Consider the following 16822-nt stretch of genomic DNA (forward strand, 5'->3'; position numbering starts at 1 on the left):
ATTTCATGTATAAAAAAATGGAGAAAAGACCAAGAGAAAAGTACAGAAGATTCTGAAATATACTGACCCAACCTAACAATATTTTAGATTGCAAATGGCAATAAATACAAGTGTAATAGTAAGATTCATGTATAATTTTAAGATGTATAAGGGACATAACAACTGAAGAATTGTTTTGTAACAGAGTTGAAAAAAATACTAAGTTAATTCTTATTTGAAAGTTTTTTTATTGAATAAGTAATTCAGTTAAATTCCAAGAGTAGAAGCATCTAGTCATTTTACTATTGTGAAGTTGGATATTCTAATACATATAGATGTGTATTCAAAAAACTCATATCTTCCAAGCCCATGTTCAACCATAATAGATATTTTGGGATGTAGGTAATATACAAGTCAAATGAATTAATTAAAGTTTTTTTATTAAGATCTGAAAAATGTGTGACATACAAATGTATCAATAAATATCATATCTAACTAACAAAACATTCATGATTCCTTTTTTGTCTGAACCAGTTCACGTAAGCTATTTGTGGCTTCTTTAAGTGAGTTCTCTAGGTAAGTTTTGTTGCTCTCTATCACCTTTATTTTCTCCTCTGCTGTGGTCTGCTTCGTTTTTAAATTCACCATCACCTTATCGATAGGCGTTAACAAAAACATTCTACCCACTGATTCATATGTCTTGGTGCCCGAATCCAATGTGCCTATTTCTCTGTAAGAAAATACATACATATTAAACAGAGCATGCTTAACAATTGCCGATAGGATACCTTTCTGTAATTGAAGCATGCTGCTTATTTCTTCTCAAATTGTCTATTTGGATGTCTGCTATTCTTAACTTCTGTGTAGTTTCTATTTGTTTTTCTTGCAATTCCGTAAAAGCCTAGAACATTAACATTAGAAATTTGTTAACGGATAAAAAAATAATGTACCTTTTTTAATTCCATATCAACTTTAGCCATTTTGTCAGATTATTTTCAAAATTTTAAATCTTAACCAAAAATGGATTTTTTCCAAGTAAATCTCGCATAAAAGACAGTTGACATCAGTCAAAGTGTCACGAGAGAAAAAGAAGATTTTTTACTTATTTCTCTAATTTATTTCATCAATATCCTGATACATATTACTACATAATTAAATAAATAAGCTGCGATTATTAATAATGTCCTATAGATGATTAAAATTATCAATTTTCCTCGATTAATACTGTAATAATACTTTGAATTTGAATAAGTGTAGTTCAAATATATCGCATATAACTTCAGTTTGATTTTGACACTGACGTACCCCTTTTATAGCTAATTTCATGTTTGTTCCTTTCCTCATGGCAAATTATTAAGAGGTGACGTTTGTCGTCTTCGTTTCTGTTTTAAGGAAAATTAGAGGACAGGTATTATTTTCATTGCAACATACATTATTTTGAAACAGAATTGAACATTTTTTAAGTCTTTGAACATTTAAAGTTCTTATTAATTTGTCGTTTATAGGTTAGAATTGTTAATAACATATTGCTTTAGATTTTAGCAAAATGTCCAAGCGAAAAGGACTGGAGGAGTCTGACAAACTCACTCGTATAGCCATTGTCAATGCAGATAAATGCAAACCCAAAAGATGTCGGCAGGAATGCAAGAAATCCTGCCCGGTAGTTCGGCTTGGAAAACTTTGCATTGAAGTTGTCCCAAACAGTAAAATTGCTACTATATCTGAAGAATTGTGCATTGGTTGTGGTATATGTGTTAAGGTACTTTCCGTTAGTATAATAGTTTGTTGTTTTGACTGTGTTGATTTTAGAAATGTCCATTTGAAGCCATTGCTATTATTAATTTACCAAGTAATTTGCAAAAAGAAACTACTCATAGATATGGTAAGAATTCTTTCAAGCTTCATAGGTTACCTATACCTCGTCCTGGTGAGGTACTTGGGCTTGTAGGCACTAATGGTATTGGTAAATCAACTGCTCTGAAGATTCTTGCTGGAAAACAAAAGCCCAATTTAGGAAGATATATGGTAAGATTATAGCTATATGGTAAATTTAATTGACTTTTGTTAATGTACTCTAATTTGTAGGATCCCCCTGATTGGACAGAAATTTTAAGCCATTTCAGAGGTAGTGAATTACAAAACTATTTCACCAAGATTCTAGAGGATGACTTGAAGGCTCTTATAAAGCCTCAATATGTTGATCAAATTCCCAAAGCAGTTAAAGGTACTGTGGGGCAACTTCTAGACAGAAAAAATGAACTAGACAATATGAATCAAATTTGTGGGATGTTGGGTAAGTTTAAAATTCGCCATAAACCACAAAACAAAAAGTCCAAAGTTTTTTTGGTGATAATTTTCACATAATAACTACCTTTTTGATTTTTTCTTCATGAGTTTTAAATGAAATGCACTTTCGTCAGAGTCAACATCTCATTATGAATGACTGGGTAAGTAATCAGAAGGATTGTTTATGAACTCTGAAGGTTCTTGTTTTTCTTTATCTGATAACAACTCATTCCACAATTTTAAAAGTTTCTATTATGCGCTGTAGTTTCAACGAATGGACTGGAATCTAAACAAAACATCTACAATTTTAGCACACACAGATTTGTGAGAACTCAAAAAAAATGAGAAGTGATATTTTGATTTCATGGCGCTCAGTCATCAGAGGATCAAACCCATAAGTGGGTTGTCATTTTCAAAATACATTTTTTGAGAATTTTTTAACCTAAAGCTTGTACGCTATACTTAATGTAAAAACCTAATGGTTCACTAGAAAAACTAAGTTCAGCCTATGGGTGGGATATTTTTTCCTTCATTTGGGTGATTAATGTATTAAGAAAAAAGAATAGGCATAAGAATATGAGAAAAGGAAAGACCTGTTGCCTCCAAATTCAATAATTTTCTGTGTTTTAAATTCTCAATTAAGTAAACTTAGTTAAAATAATAATAATAAAGACAAAGATCATTGTATTGTTCATTTTTGTAGATCTACTGCACATAAAAGAACGTGAAATCGCTGCACTATCTGGAGGAGAACTTCAAAGATTTGCCTGTGCCATGGTATGTATCCAAAATGGAGACATATTCATGTTTGATGAGCCTTCATCATATCTAGATGTCAAACAACGCTTAAATGCTGCCAGAACTATCAGATCGCTACTGCATCCTAGCAAGTAAGTATTTAAACTGAGTTCTTATCTGACACTCTTATCAATCTATATTGATGAAATGACTAAAAGCAATCAGATCAAACTTTTCATGAAAATACAAGATGTTGTCTATTAATTATTATCTTTTTGGTCTTCCAGATTCATTATTGTGGTAGAACACGACTTAAGTGTTCTTGACTACCTATCTGACTTTATTTGCTGTCTTTATGGAGTTCCTGGTGCTTATGGTGTAGTAACTATGCCTTTCTCTGTCCGTGAAGGTATATTAAATTATTATTTTGTTTATATGATACAGTTAAAGTTTAGCTTTACATATAACAACTATTTCCAACCCAATAAGTAATTTTTGATAATTTCTGTATCAATTTGTAGGTATCAACATTTTCTTGGACGGTTTTGTGCCAACTGAAAATCTCCGTTTTCGAGATGAATCTTTAGTTTTTAAAGTAGCAGAGTCAGCTACAGAGGAAGAAGTCAAACGTATGAATCACTACGAGTACCCAACTATGACAAAAACGATGGGTAGTTTTGAGTTGAAGGTTTGTCAGGGCCAGTTTTCTGATTCTGAAATTTTGGTGCTCTTGGGCGAGAATGGTACTGGAAAAACTACTTTCATTAGAATGTTGGCTGGCAATTTAGAGCCTGATACTGGATCAGGTAATTTTTAAATTTGTTTCCTCGTATTTTTGTATGTATATCCCCAATATCTTTGAATTTAATAGAGTTCAATTATAAAGTATACAATTTTCATAACTATAAAGTGATTTAAATTCATATAAATGAATCTACTGTAAACATCAGATAGGAAGTTCCAATTCCATGCATTTGATGTAAGCGGACTGTACCTGAAGAGGTGAACATCAGCGTGATTATGTTTTGTATATAAAGGATTTATCAGAATAATTAACTTGAAATAGGTAATCTAATATCTAAAAACACAGTATTTATGTTTAATACTTTCATGAAAATATTTACATTTTGAGTCGAATCAGTATGAAAATGAGGAACTGCAATGGATCTTCTAATCAGACATTTACAGTACATTGATCAGAAGTAAAAAATCTTTATATAAACATTATTTTTTGTGGTAGGTACCATATTTTCTACCCTGTCAATTTATTTCTACAAAATATTTAGGGTTTTTTTCTACTTCTAGGTGATTTACCCCAGCTTCATATAAGTTATAAGCCTCAAAAGATCAGTCCTAAATCTACAGGATTGGTGAGACAGTTGCTTCATGAGAAGATTAGGGATGCCTATATTCATCCACAGGTAAGTTGCAATGTTTAATCAGCAACATTGATATTGTTAAGTAAAGTTATTGTTACAATACATGTATATAGCATATTTAAAAAAAAAGACACTGTAGTTTTAGCAGACATTAAGCCAAAAACTAATTTAAAATTGGATGTATTTTTTGCAAGCGTGTGATTGAGATTTTAAATATTCAACAGTATTTTTGTTTTTCCTAGTTTATAGCAGATGTAATGAAGCCTTTGAAGATAGAAGACATCATCGATCAGGAAGTACAGAATTTATCCGGAGGAGAATTGCAGAGAGTTGCAATGACTCTTTGTCTTGGAAAACCTGCCGATGTGTACCTTGTTGATGAACCTAGTGCCTATTTGGATTCTGAACAACGTTTAGTAGCAGCTAAGGTCATAAAACGGTAAGAAAATAAACTGTAAAATATAAATTGTTGAATTTTGTAACCTTTGGAGTGGTTTTTTGTTTGTTTGTTGTTAGATTGTTAAAAGTTTGCGATATTTAATTCCAAGTAGTCAATTTTTCCTCCCCCTTATGTTTTCTTATCAACTCTTGGGATTATCATCCTTTATTTTAGTGATCGTTCATCTACATACACAGCAAACATCAATTATGTATCCATATTACCGAAATTGGTTTCGTTAATCATGGTACGCGCAAGTCACTTTTGAATAGAAGATGGCACTAATTAACACGATCATCCCTTCTTTTTCCTTGGGGATTGTTGGTCGCCAAATCTGTCTATATAAAGCCCCACGTTGGGTGCCATTTTGTGTATAAAAAAAGCTTTACATATTGGGCGTCATATTGTATAATCACCTTTTTTCATTTAAATGTTACATACTGGAATTAAGAATTTGCCGGTGGAACTATAGTTATTTAACCAACAAGTGTATTAATAAGGGCGATTAATAATTGAGATATATTAACGCGCGAGCGAAGCGAGTGCGTTAATGTTCGAGATTGTTAATCGCCATTTTAATTCACGAGTTCGTTACAAAACTTTTCCGTTGACCGTACTTTTCAGAAATAAAAATATCTTAGTTTAAATTTTTATTTACTAAACGATAAATAATGACATACAATGACAGACAGTACTTACAGCGGCTACTTCATTTTAAATAATTTTTTAGTGGGAATATAAATAGGTATGTTTGGTTGCCTACACCACAGGTAACTGCCAATCACAGAGCGTTAAATGTGGTTAAATTAATTTATACAAGCAATGTATGTTGTATTGCCTATAATGAAATCGTTCATTAATAGAAAATCATTCATTAATACGGGTCAATAATCAATGATTTTGAGGGTGTTAAAATTAATCATAAATGGACGGTCGACGGAAAAGAATATAAACGAACAGTTTCTACGGGTAAAAATTAACTTCATCCAGATTACATAACTTTCCAATTCACTAAATATCGAAAAGCAAAAATGAACTGTATAAAGGATAAATAGAAAATAGTTTCTCGAGCAGAAAAGACATTTAACCATTTGGTTTATTTAATATAAACAAATTTAAGTGTTCCTGTAAGCCTCATTTGTAAGGATTTATTTTTTGCCCCAATGTATCCAAACAAAAGTAAGTGAACGGGTGAAATGGTTAAGATTAGTTACGCCACTGAATGAATGGCGAGCTTCCAATCGTGTCCCAGGTGGAATGAGTCTGTTAACTCGAGGCGTAAATTCGCTATTTGGTCCACTCATCGGAACATTTGAACTATTCTATTTACCTTTTTCCTTCATTGTCAGTTTTGTTGTATGTTTCATCATGAAATTGTATTAAATTAGATTTTGGTTGAATGTAATTATGTTTTTTATTTTTTTAGGTTTATACTTCACGCGAAGAAGACCGGTTTCGTCGTAGAGCACGATTTCATAATGGCGACCTACTTGGCCGATCGTGTCATCGTCTTCGAAGGGTCTCCCTCGGTGAAGACGACGGCACACGCCCCTCAAACGTTATTGGCTGGCATGAACCGCTTCTTGGAACTACTGGGCATCACTTTCAGACGCGATCCCAACAATTTCCGGCCTAGGATCAACAAGCTGGAGTCGGTGAAGGACGTGGAGCAGAAGAGAGCCGGGCAGTATTTCTTCTTGGAGGATTAATTCGTTGGTTTCGTATCCAGTTAGACAGGAAAACGTTCGTTATAATTATTGATTGTACGTGTCAATAATCGATTACAGGCAAAGGATATTGAGCTCTTTTTACTACTTTATAAATTGTATCCCTTGAGTATAATTAAATCAACCATTTTTCACAGTTTTATTATTTCTGTATCCTTGCGAATGAAATAAAGTGGTCGTAGAAACCGTAGCTTTGAAAGATAATACAAAAAATTGTTTATTATTTAAAAAAAAAATATGTAAGTTATCAAGAATATGTATGTATTTATCTTCAGGACCAAGTTAAAAATATTTATTGTACACAAACTACATTAGTCCACATATCAAGTGACTATATCAGTAAAGCGATGAACACAACAGGATTATGAACTTTCTCCTTTTCCTTGACAATACGGGGAAATCAATTATATCAATGGAACTTTTGTATACACTTGACACTAGCAAACGACACAGTTATTATAGCCTAAAGTATTGAAGATTTGCAACAAGTACCGAACGCTATAAACAGGTAAGTATTATATCTTAAAAAGCCACAAACAAGAAAGTATTCTTCTATAGAGATCTAGAATTATTCTTAAAACATTTTTTTCCTCTTTTGCTTGGATTAAAGATTAAGTCCTACTTCCATATAGCACGGTTTTATAGATTTTGTCAATATACAGTCTCTAATAATGCTATTTCCCTATAATTTGAGCAATCTTGTTTGTTTCCTTTTTTGTGTATTGGAATCATCATTGCATTGACCAAGATGAAGGAATTCCCTTATGAGATTATCAGCTTACATCATATTTTATTATCACAATAAATTAAAATATTTTTCCGTAAACATTTACTTTTCAAAACATTTCCGAACATTGAATTAATTACATACAATCCACTTCTAAATTCAAGGTTGTTCTTAAAAATAAAAGTTAAAACTCCAAATTCAGTAATGAGTAACATAATTTACCGAATAAATTGCAGTCAATGTCAAAGTTGTTATATTGGACAAAGTCAACAGTGGCTTAAACAACGTGTCACTCAACATAAAAGTGACTGTAACATAAGAAAAAACTCTTGTGCCTTAGTGGACTACCACTTGAAGACAGGACATAACTTTGACTGTAATAATGTAAAAATCTTCTTCAAATGGTACATGTTAACAAAACTCCTGAATCTATCAATTATAAGACTGAAACCAACCATTTAAGTAATAAGTACTGCAACATACTAAACAATATATTATATGATAGATCTTAACCTTTAAAAAACAAACTCACTTAACTAAACATTGTCCAATATAAGAATTTTACTAAATAAATTAAAATTAAACAAATGTCATTTAGATATGGTAACAAAATATATATATATATATATATATATATATATATATATATATATATATATATATATATATATATATATATATATTTATATTTTGTTACCATATCTAAATGACATTTGTTTGATTTTAATTTATTTAGTAATATATATATATATATATATATATATATATATATATATATATATTATTTCTGCTAAAAAAGACAAAATATAAAATAAAATTTTATGTAGTGAAAGTAATAAATTCAAAAGGACTTTTTTGGAAATGGTTTGTATTAGCAAAAGTGATAATAATTTAAACAAAAGATCAGAAATTCAAAATCTAAGCAAAATTTATAATTATATTATTTCTTTATAATTTATATATGAAACTTGAAAAATATCACATTTTTATTTGATTTTCCATATATCTGTTACATTTTTTCAGACATCTATCAATGGTGAATAAATCTTCTTTTTTGTTACTAAACAAAAAAGAATTTTTAAACAAAATTTTATTTTTGACAATATAATTGTCAAAGGTAAACATTTTAAGTTGGTATTTATGACATTGAGGCTTATTTGTAATTGGTTGCTACTTATACTTTAAACTATTTATAAATTCAATTATTTTTTTTGTTAAGAAAATGTTTTCAAAATTATTAAAATTTCAGGGGAGAATTTATTAGATAGGGGCATTTTAGTATTAATTCTTTTTGACATGTATTTGCAGCAATTTTTATTAACGAAACTAATTTTATTTGGTGAGTTAACAAAAAATGTTTTTCTTTATAGTTCAACTTTGTAAGATATTTTGTCTTTTTTAGCAGCTCTTGATAAGAATTGTAAACACAATTGAAAGCTCGAGAATAAAAAAATAGTTAACCAATAGCCCTATTATTGACTCCAACCCATCCAAAACAGTTATATATTTGTTCCAAACGAGTCACAAGTACTTTTTTTTTCTTATTCTTATATATATATATATATATATATATATATATATATATATATATATATATATATATATATATATATATATATATAGTATATATTGCCAGGAATGTAGGGGCAAATAAAAAAAAATAAGGTTAATATTGTTTATTTAATATTACTTTTAAAAACAAAGTAAATGAGTACATAGAAAAATTATAAAAAAATCTTACATCTAAAAAAATCAGTCTTACAAATAGAAATCATATCGAAAAATGACACATTTAATCTACTTCTTCAATGGTTGGTCCACTTCCGTTTCCTTGTCCTCCATAACCACCAGCCGTTTGTCCTGCACAGCCACCAGGCATTCCTCCTCCGTACGGATTGTTACTAGGACCTCCAGATTGATGCAATTTGGACATAATAGGACTACATATTCTAGTCAATTCTTTCTGTTTATCTTCGAATTCGTCCTTTTCGGCTAAGCTGTTATTATCTAACCACTTCAAGCAACTATCACATTCTCGTTCGACAGTGGCTTTGTCTTCAGGTGATAGCTTGTCTCCTGATTCTTGAGCAGCTTGTTTGAGTTGGAAAATGTAACTTTCAAGTTGATTTCTAGCCGAAACTTTTTGTCTTTGGCGTTCATCTTCTTCTTTGTATTGTTCGGCTTCTGATAACATTCTGTCGATTTCTTGTTGTGAGAGGCGGCCTTTATCGTTCTTAATAGTGATGTTGCGGGATTTGCCTGAACTCGTGTCTTTTGCTGAAACGTTGAGGATACCATTAGCGTCTAAGTCGAAGGTTACTTCGATTTTTGGAACTCCACGAGGTGCAGGAGGAAGACCAGTGAGATCAAATGTTCCCAGACGGTTGTTATCTTTCGTCATTGCTCTCTCGCCTTCAAATACTTGGATGGTGACTGCAGGTTGATTGTCAGAATATGTAGTAAATGACTGAGTTTGCTTGCAGGGAATTCTGGAATTTCTTTCGACGATTTTTGACATCACACCACCTGCTGTTTCGATACCTAGTGATAAGGGAGCAACGTCTACTAACAAAACATCTTGGATTTTGGAATGTGTTTCTCCACTTAAAACAGCTGCTTGAACTGCGGCTCCATAAGCTACTGCTTCATCTGGGTTAATAGACAAGTTAAGAGTTTTTCCATTAAATAAATTTTGTAGTAGTTGTTGGATCTTTGGAATTCTCGTAGAGCCTCCGACAAGTACAATATCATGAATTTGCCCTTTATCTAGCTTAGCATCATTCAGAGCCTTTTCTACAGGTTGTAACGTACCTCTGAATAAATCTGAGCATAATTCTTCAAATCTTGCTCTGCTGATTCTGGTATAAAAGTCGATACCTTCGTAAAGGGCGTCAATTTCAAGGGTGGCTTCAGTACTGGACGACAAAGTACGTTTTGCTCTTTCTGCTGCGGTTCTTAATCTTCTAATGGCTCGAGGATTACTTTTCAGATCTTTCTTATATTTTCTCTTAAATTCATCAGCAAAATGATTGACTAACCTGTTGTCGAAGTCTTCACCACCAAGATGAGTGTCACCAGCAGTAGATTTCACTTCAAATAAGGACCCTTCGTCTATAGTTAATATTGATACGTCAAAAGTACCTCCACCCAAGTCGAAAATGAGTACATTCTTTTCACCTGTCAGATTCTTATCAAGACCATAGGCCAAAGCTGCCGCAGTTGGTTCATTGATGATTCTTAAAACGTTTAGACCAGCTATGGCACCAGCATCTTTGGTAGCTTGTCTTTGGGAATCATTGAAATAGGCTGGAACGGTGACGACAGCATCTGCTATTTTGGTACCCAAGTAGGCTTCTGCAGTTTCTTTCATTTTGGTAAGAACCATAGAACTGATCTCTTCTGGAGCGAAAGTTTTGCGTTCGCCTTTGAACTCTACTTGAATTTTGGGCTTGCCACCGTCACTTACAACTTTAAACGGCCAATGTTGGATGTCTTGTTGGATTTTTGGATCGTCAAACTTTCTGCCGATGAGACGCTTGGCATCGAAAACTGTGTTGCTTGGATTCAGCGCCACTTGATTCTTCGCAGCGTCCCCCAAGAGACGTTCTGTATCGGTGAAAGCAACATAGCTGGGTGTCGTTCTGTTGCCTTGGTCGTTGGCGATGATTTCCACTTTTCCATGCTGCCAGACACCCACGCAGGAATACGTGGTGCCCAAATCAATTCCAATTGCTGGAGATTTAACCATTTTTTTGATGTAATTTCACACAATAATACTTTTTACTGCACTTAACTTTCAAAAATCTGTCAAATAATTCACTTGACAACTTCAAATCACTTGTGTACTATTCGGCTTATTCGAATATTATGAAAAGCCCCGCCAGTCGACTGCTTTTATATAAACGGCTAAATCGACTCGAATATTCTCGAAATAACAACGAACGTTTCCGAATTAGAGACGGCGGCGCAAGAACTATCTGGAACTTTCTAAAGCTGTGGATCAACTGCACTCACTTTTAGAAATATTAAATAAATTTTAAAATTATAACAAAAATAAACATATTGTTGAAATTAATTACTTATCATTAAATAAGCCTTGCAGAGTCCAAATTAATCAAAATTATCACAATTATTGGTCATTAAGGCATTTAAATAAAATATTTTCCATAAATTATTCATTGTTTGTTAAGATTGTTTGTGGTAATTATGTTAACCGTTTATATCTTTTAACCGTTTCTTCTTCAATATTAGCCTCCCAAATTGTTTAAATTATCGCACCATTTTTTCTTGGTTTGCCAATACTCTTTGCATGCTCTTCTTATGTTTTCGCTTCTCTCCCTATCCAACAGACTTCCTGATATTCGTCGGAGTATTTTCATCGCTGTTGTTTCTAGTAGTCGTCTCGTTTTAGATGTGTCAGCTCTTGTATCCGCCGTGTATGTTAATATAGGTCTAATTGCTGCTTTATAGATACTTGTTTTTGTGTCTTGTCTTAGGTGTTTGTTCTTCCAGATTGTGTCATTAAGAGATCCCGCCGCTTTACTTGCTTTTTAGCTTTGTTTTTGTACTTCTTCTTCAACATCTCCGTAACTAGTTATATATCTATTCCCAGATATCTGAACCTTGCTTACTGCTTTATTATTTTCGTAGTGGGTATTTAGATGTTGTCATACATTTGGTTTTTTCTGCTGATATTATCATATTGTATTTCTTGGCTGTTGTATTGAAGATATCTGTTAATCTTTGGAGCTCGTCTTCTTTCTCGGCGAATAATGCGGCGTCGTCTGCATAACATAATATTTGGATTCCTTTGTTTCCCATTCTGTAACCAAAACCTTTACGTACTGCTTGTATTATTTCGTCCATTATTATATTAAAGAGAAGTGGGCTTAACGAGTCACCCTGTCTGACTCCGCTTTGTACTGGTATACACTGTGTTAGTTTTCCATTTATCTTTGTCTGTATTCAATTATGGAAGTAGATGTTTTCGATGGTTTGTATAATATTGATTGGTATGGTTCTTTTATACAGTAGGTGTTAGACGTCTTCGACTTGGATGCGATTGAAAGCCTTTGCCAGGTCTATAAAACATAGATATGCTGGTTTATTGTACTCGATGATGGCCTTTTCTGTGATTTGTCCTAGTACAAATACGACGTCTACGCAGAATCTTCTGGATCTGAATCCTTGTTGTTTATCTGATAAAGTGGTTAGTTTATTGATTTATCTGATTATCTGTTATGTTATTTATTCTATCTCTTCTTGTTACTCTGCAGCTTCTCCTTAGGAATTCCATCTCTGTTGCTCTTATTTTGTTTTTGGTTTTCTTATTTATTGTCCAATTTTCACACCCATAAGTGAGGATACTTCTTGTCATGGTATTATATATTTTTTTCTTTGTTTTCATGCTGATGTTCTTATCCCATAGTACCGGGTTCAATTTTCGTATGCAGTCTCTTGTTTGTTCTAGTCTATTTTTTATATCTTCCTCCGTTGTTCCTTTGTTTGATATCATGAAACCTAAATACTTATACTTGTCTGTTCCTTTGATTTGTTTACCTTCGTCTATTTCCAGCTGTTTTATTTCTGTATTCTCCGTTGTAAGGTATTCAGTTTTCTTTAGGTTTATTTCCATCCCATTCTTTGTATATTCCTGCTCCAGTTTTCTCATCATAAAATCGATCGGATTAGCCAAGCGGGCTGGGCGGCTGGCTTCTTCTTCGCTTCAATGCGAGAGATGTCAGTTCGATCCCCGGCTCGGTGTGCAGAAAACAAAAAGGCTAACGCAGCAGTTTAAAATTCTAAAATGAATCTGCGGCTTAGTCTAGAATATGCTGGTATCTGATCGGCCTATGGTGGAGCAGTACGGCAAGAGATAAGGGCTTGCGGCTAGGTGATACTCCTCCATAGATCCCTACCGGAAGGGCGTCGAACGCCTACATACCGGGTATATATATATAAAACTGAGGTCATCCTCGTCTTGTGCGATCACTATTTGGTCGTCGGCAAAAAACTTTTCTTGAACATTGATATTATTATGCTGTTTCTCCATGCGTCTGATATCTTGCGGTGCAATATTAGTTTTTGTATAAGTTTTATCATCTCTAGGGTTATACTTTCTCCTCCGTGTTTTAGAAGCTCGTTAGTTATTCCGTTTGGTCCTGGTGACTTTCTATTTTTGAGTGAATTTATAGCTAACTCTACTTCCTAAAAACTGATTTCTATGTCGTGTCTCACTTCAGGTACGTTATTGTGTCGATTATTATTTTCCCTTTCTTTAAACAGTTCCGTTAGATATCTTTCCCATTCGTTTGCTGGTATGTTATTGTATTCCTTCAATTCTGCCATTTCTTTCCGTTGGTTTCTTATGAGTCTCCATATTTGTTTTTGTGTACCGAAGAAGCTGCTTTCCATCCTTTTTGTAAACAATTTTAATCAAATGGATAAATTCAAATATTAATTAGATTTATAGTGATCAAATAATTTTTTAGTCAGAGCTGGTAAGTACTTATAGTTTAAAAATAGATACAATTACTCAGTACATATTTAAAAAGAGGAATTATATTGTTCTAATTATAATTACATAATGGATTATTAACCCTCCTTCCCACGGGTGGGGTCCATCAGTACACCTATAAATGAAATTGCTTAATTTTTTCAATTTTTTTTTTGTATTTTTTTCCTACACTTGGTGTACCTTTTAATGGCAATGAATAGTACACTTTAGCATAATTTGGTGAAATTGTATGAATCCCTTCAATCGCTACCTGTAAAAGTGTCCTGACAGACCCCACCCGTGAGTCGCCGTTTCTTGTTTTTGTGCTATGGCTTGGCTAACATTGCAGCTATAAATGCATTTATTATATACTAAGATCCAATAATACGAATTCAGAATTTCGGTCTTCTCGTCGATTGTTTCTGAAGTCCTTAGGAATTGCGGTAGTCCAGAAAAAAATGAAAATACTAGCACCAAATATGCGTATACCGAGAACATCACGGTTACTTGCTGCAAAATTTTCTGGAATTGAGCAAAGGATGAGGGATGACCCAGCCACAGGAAAACGGGGATGTGTAAGTATTGTAAAAAAAGAAAAACTAGATATTTTTACCAATTGTGTAAAAACTGGTTATGTATGGAACATATAAAAGCGTGTTGTGCTGATTATGTAGAAACAAAATTATCATTATTTAACCCCCCTCAATTTAGTTTTTACTTGTATTACTGTAAGTATATAGAGTAATAATGTTGCCCTTTTTTATATTTTTCTTTTGTATTTTGCCGTTCATAATTTTTTTAATATACTCTTGTAAAAAAATAATGGTGTTAGTTATTTCGCAGTAAACTATACCAATACATATTGATACACATATTATAGGTAAGTACATTTAGGTAGTACAACGTTATATCAGTAAGTTTCCTTAAAAATATTTAAAAAAAAAAATTTGTTAATGAGAAATATGATGTTTGAAATTTGGTCCTGATAGACCCCACCCGTGGATTTGTGTCACAAGAAAGTCACCCGTGGAAAGGAGGGTTAAGTACCGTTATAGTACCTCTAGTACTTTTATGAGAAAGTAATATATTGCGGCAAGATTGAATAATAACCAAAGTTTGATTGTGAACTTAATTCAACAAAATAACTTTAAATTCGATCTCAAATATGAAAAAAACTTTACGGTAGTACTTCCAATTATATTCTATTTTGTTTTCAGTTAAAGATGCTGCATCTTCATTAAATCTAAAAGATTCGTTTATATAGTCTGTGTACTGGTCATTCCTTGTGTAGGTAGTGAAATTGATTCTATTTTTGAAAAGCTACTTTAAGTCTTGTTTAGTTAATGCAGCTCTAACTTAACTTCTGGACGAGAAATCGTACCCAAAACTGCATGGAAATCTTGCATTCAAATCTTTTCCCGATACCTTTAGTTACACTAGTTAATTCTGTCAATTCCTGTTTAACCGTGGGGTTCATTTGCATGGTTGCCGCGAATAAACCGCTAACTAGTTAAAGGAAGTCAAATAAAAGCAAAAAAATACAAATTTAGTGTCGCCTAAAGCATTAATTTACATTTTTCCATGTCTACTTATGTCCTTTACGTTTTTTGGAAGTCATGTGTCACTTGTTTCTGCTTTTTTGATTGGAAAACGCGAGTAGGACTTCATCTTAGCCCTTCGAATTTTCGAGAAGTTCATTCACGTGACACAAAGCAGCTTCGTAAGACCTCCGGCACAAAATTTTCTTCTTCTACATCACTTTACACTTTGTTTTCTCCTGGTCATTTTCTTAGGATGTTTTCATCTATAATACGATCAAATCCCGGGTTATTAGTGTTGAAATCTAGTTTCAAGTGAAAGTTTCTTCAGTAATGAGTTCAGGAAACTTGTAAGGTCAGGCAGTTCATTTTCATCTTCTCCAACTGCTAGTTCTTCACTATGCTAGACACTTCAGACTCACACAAAGATGCGATTTCGTAAATATAGTCAAGCATAATAAATTTTCTTTTTAATTTTGAGCTCATATGCATTTATATCCACAATTAATATTTTATAAGGATTTTAAATTACAAAAATACATTCTATACACGTCTATTATTCCCTGATAAAATGTAAAGTATGCCTTGCTTGTTGCATGAGTAAAAACTAAAGTTAGAATATAGCTTGGATAATAGAATAAAATAAACAGAGTATTATTCCAATAAAATATGAAATCAGGTGCCGTGTCAAATCCCCAGACTTCATTCTTTTCTTCGATTGCGAGTTTTAAATGGAATAATAAATTGCATATTTAATTTGATAAAAATTAATACTTAAAAAGATACTACTATGTGCAGTTTATATGTTACCTACGGCCTACGTGCTGTTCGGAAGTTAGCAGCAATAGAAAGTGTCAATTATCTACACAGATAAACCAAATAATGGAAATTTTATCTACAATGTTAGTAAACAACCATTATTATAATCATAGAAGATGTTTACTGTAATTTAGAATTAATAGAACCAATTTTATTATCTAGACACTAATTTTGTTTGAATTACCAAATTTGAACAGTGCTGCTTAGAAAAATATAACACTATATTTTTAGAATGATCACAGAACAAATTTTTGTGTTGTTTTGAAATTGAAAGAAAGTAATTTTTTAAAATGTAGCTAAGTTAGGTTTCAAGTTCAAATTTACTTTTTGTCGAGTTACCGTCTGGAATAGCTGATTTAGAACTGTAAATCTCTTATACTCCAGTTGTGAGAGACGAAAATGAGACTGAACCTCTAAAAATAACACAAACAAGCCAAATTTTGTTTACCACTTTTACTGCCCCATTTTTTTACGGAGTAACAAACATTTTTGCATCTTTTTGAGGCCTCAAAATTGACATTCTCAGCAAAATTCAGCGTGTTTATCTAATTTTTAGAGATCAAATCTTTGACGGCGTCCAGTTTCAGATACAGCCTTGAAACCAGAGAAGCACTATTCAGTTTGCAGGTCATGGTTCAAAGATGTAGGGATATCGAATAATACAATCGGTGTAAGGTGGGGTAATTGGATCATG

At 32.6% G+C, this 16822-nt stretch overlaps 3 protein-coding genes across 4 annotated transcripts; 1 reads left to right on the plus strand and 2 right to left on the minus strand.

The window, feature by feature from the left end:
- Positions 1-404: 404 nt before the first annotated feature.
- Pfdn1 (prefoldin subunit 1) lies at positions 405-1074 on the minus strand. The gene is made up of 3 exons (XM_072542594.1): positions 930-1074; positions 768-880; positions 405-709 (listed from the first exon to the last, which is right to left on the minus strand). The coding sequence occupies exons 1-3, from the start codon at positions 957-959 to the stop codon at positions 487-489; spliced, it is 366 nt and encodes a 121-aa protein (XP_072398695.1). The 5' UTR covers positions 960-1074; the 3' UTR covers positions 405-486.
- Positions 1075-1234: 160 nt separating this feature from the next.
- Positions 1235-6684, plus strand: pix (ATP-binding cassette sub-family E member 1 pix). Of its 2 annotated transcripts, none has more exons than XM_072542592.1 (10): positions 1235-1387; positions 1515-1738; positions 1789-2004; positions 2065-2272; positions 2969-3155; positions 3282-3412; positions 3525-3809; positions 4309-4424; positions 4625-4821; positions 6248-6684. In XM_072542592.1, the coding sequence occupies exons 2-10, from the start codon at positions 1526-1528 to the stop codon at positions 6528-6530; spliced, it is 1836 nt and encodes a 611-aa protein (XP_072398693.1). In that variant the 5' UTR covers positions 1235-1387; positions 1515-1525; the 3' UTR covers positions 6531-6684. The 2 variants fall into 2 exon arrangements, with proteins under 2 accessions (XP_072398693.1, XP_072398694.1); XM_072542593.1 differs by having other exon boundaries at positions 3291-3412.
- Positions 6685-8936: 2252 nt separating this feature from the next.
- LOC140449430 (heat shock protein 68-like) lies at positions 8937-11151 on the minus strand. Its single transcript, XM_072542595.1, has one exon. It carries the CDS (start codon positions 11021-11023, stop codon positions 9068-9070), a length of 1956 nt encoding a protein of 651 aa, XP_072398696.1. The 5' UTR covers positions 11024-11151; the 3' UTR covers positions 8937-9067.
- Between the last annotated feature and the right edge of the window lie 5671 nt (positions 11152-16822).

Source organism: Diabrotica undecimpunctata, chromosome 9 (genome assembly GCF_040954645.1).
Source record: "Diabrotica undecimpunctata isolate CICGRU chromosome 9, icDiaUnde3, whole genome shotgun sequence".
Taxonomy (NCBI): Eukaryota; Metazoa; Arthropoda; class Insecta; order Coleoptera; family Chrysomelidae; genus Diabrotica; species Diabrotica undecimpunctata.

Coding starts and splice junctions, on each gene's coding strand:
- LOC140449430 (XM_072542595.1), bottom strand. CDS start 11,023: ATGGTTAAATCTCCAGCAATTGGAATTGATTTGGGCACCACGTATTCC.
- pix (XM_072542592.1), top strand. CDS start 1,526: ATGTCCAAGCGAAAAGGACTGGAGGAGTCTGACAAACTCACTCGTATA. Junction 1,739..1,788: donor GTTGTGGTATATGTGTTAAG/GTACTTTCCGTT, acceptor TGTTGATTTTAG/AAATGTCCATTTGAAGCCAT. Junction 2,273..2,968: donor TCAAATTTGTGGGATGTTGG/GTAAGTTTAAAA, acceptor TCATTTTTGTAG/ATCTACTGCACATAAAAGAA.
- Pfdn1 (XM_072542594.1), bottom strand. CDS start 959: ATGGCTAAAGTTGATATGGAATTAAAAAAG. Junction 881..929: donor TTGATATGGAATTAAAAAAG/GTACATTATTTT, acceptor TTAATGTTCTAG/GCTTTTACGGAATTGCAAGA. Junction 710..767: donor CATGCTTCAATTACAGAAAG/GTATCCTATCGG, acceptor ATTTTCTTACAG/AGAAATAGGCACATTGGATT.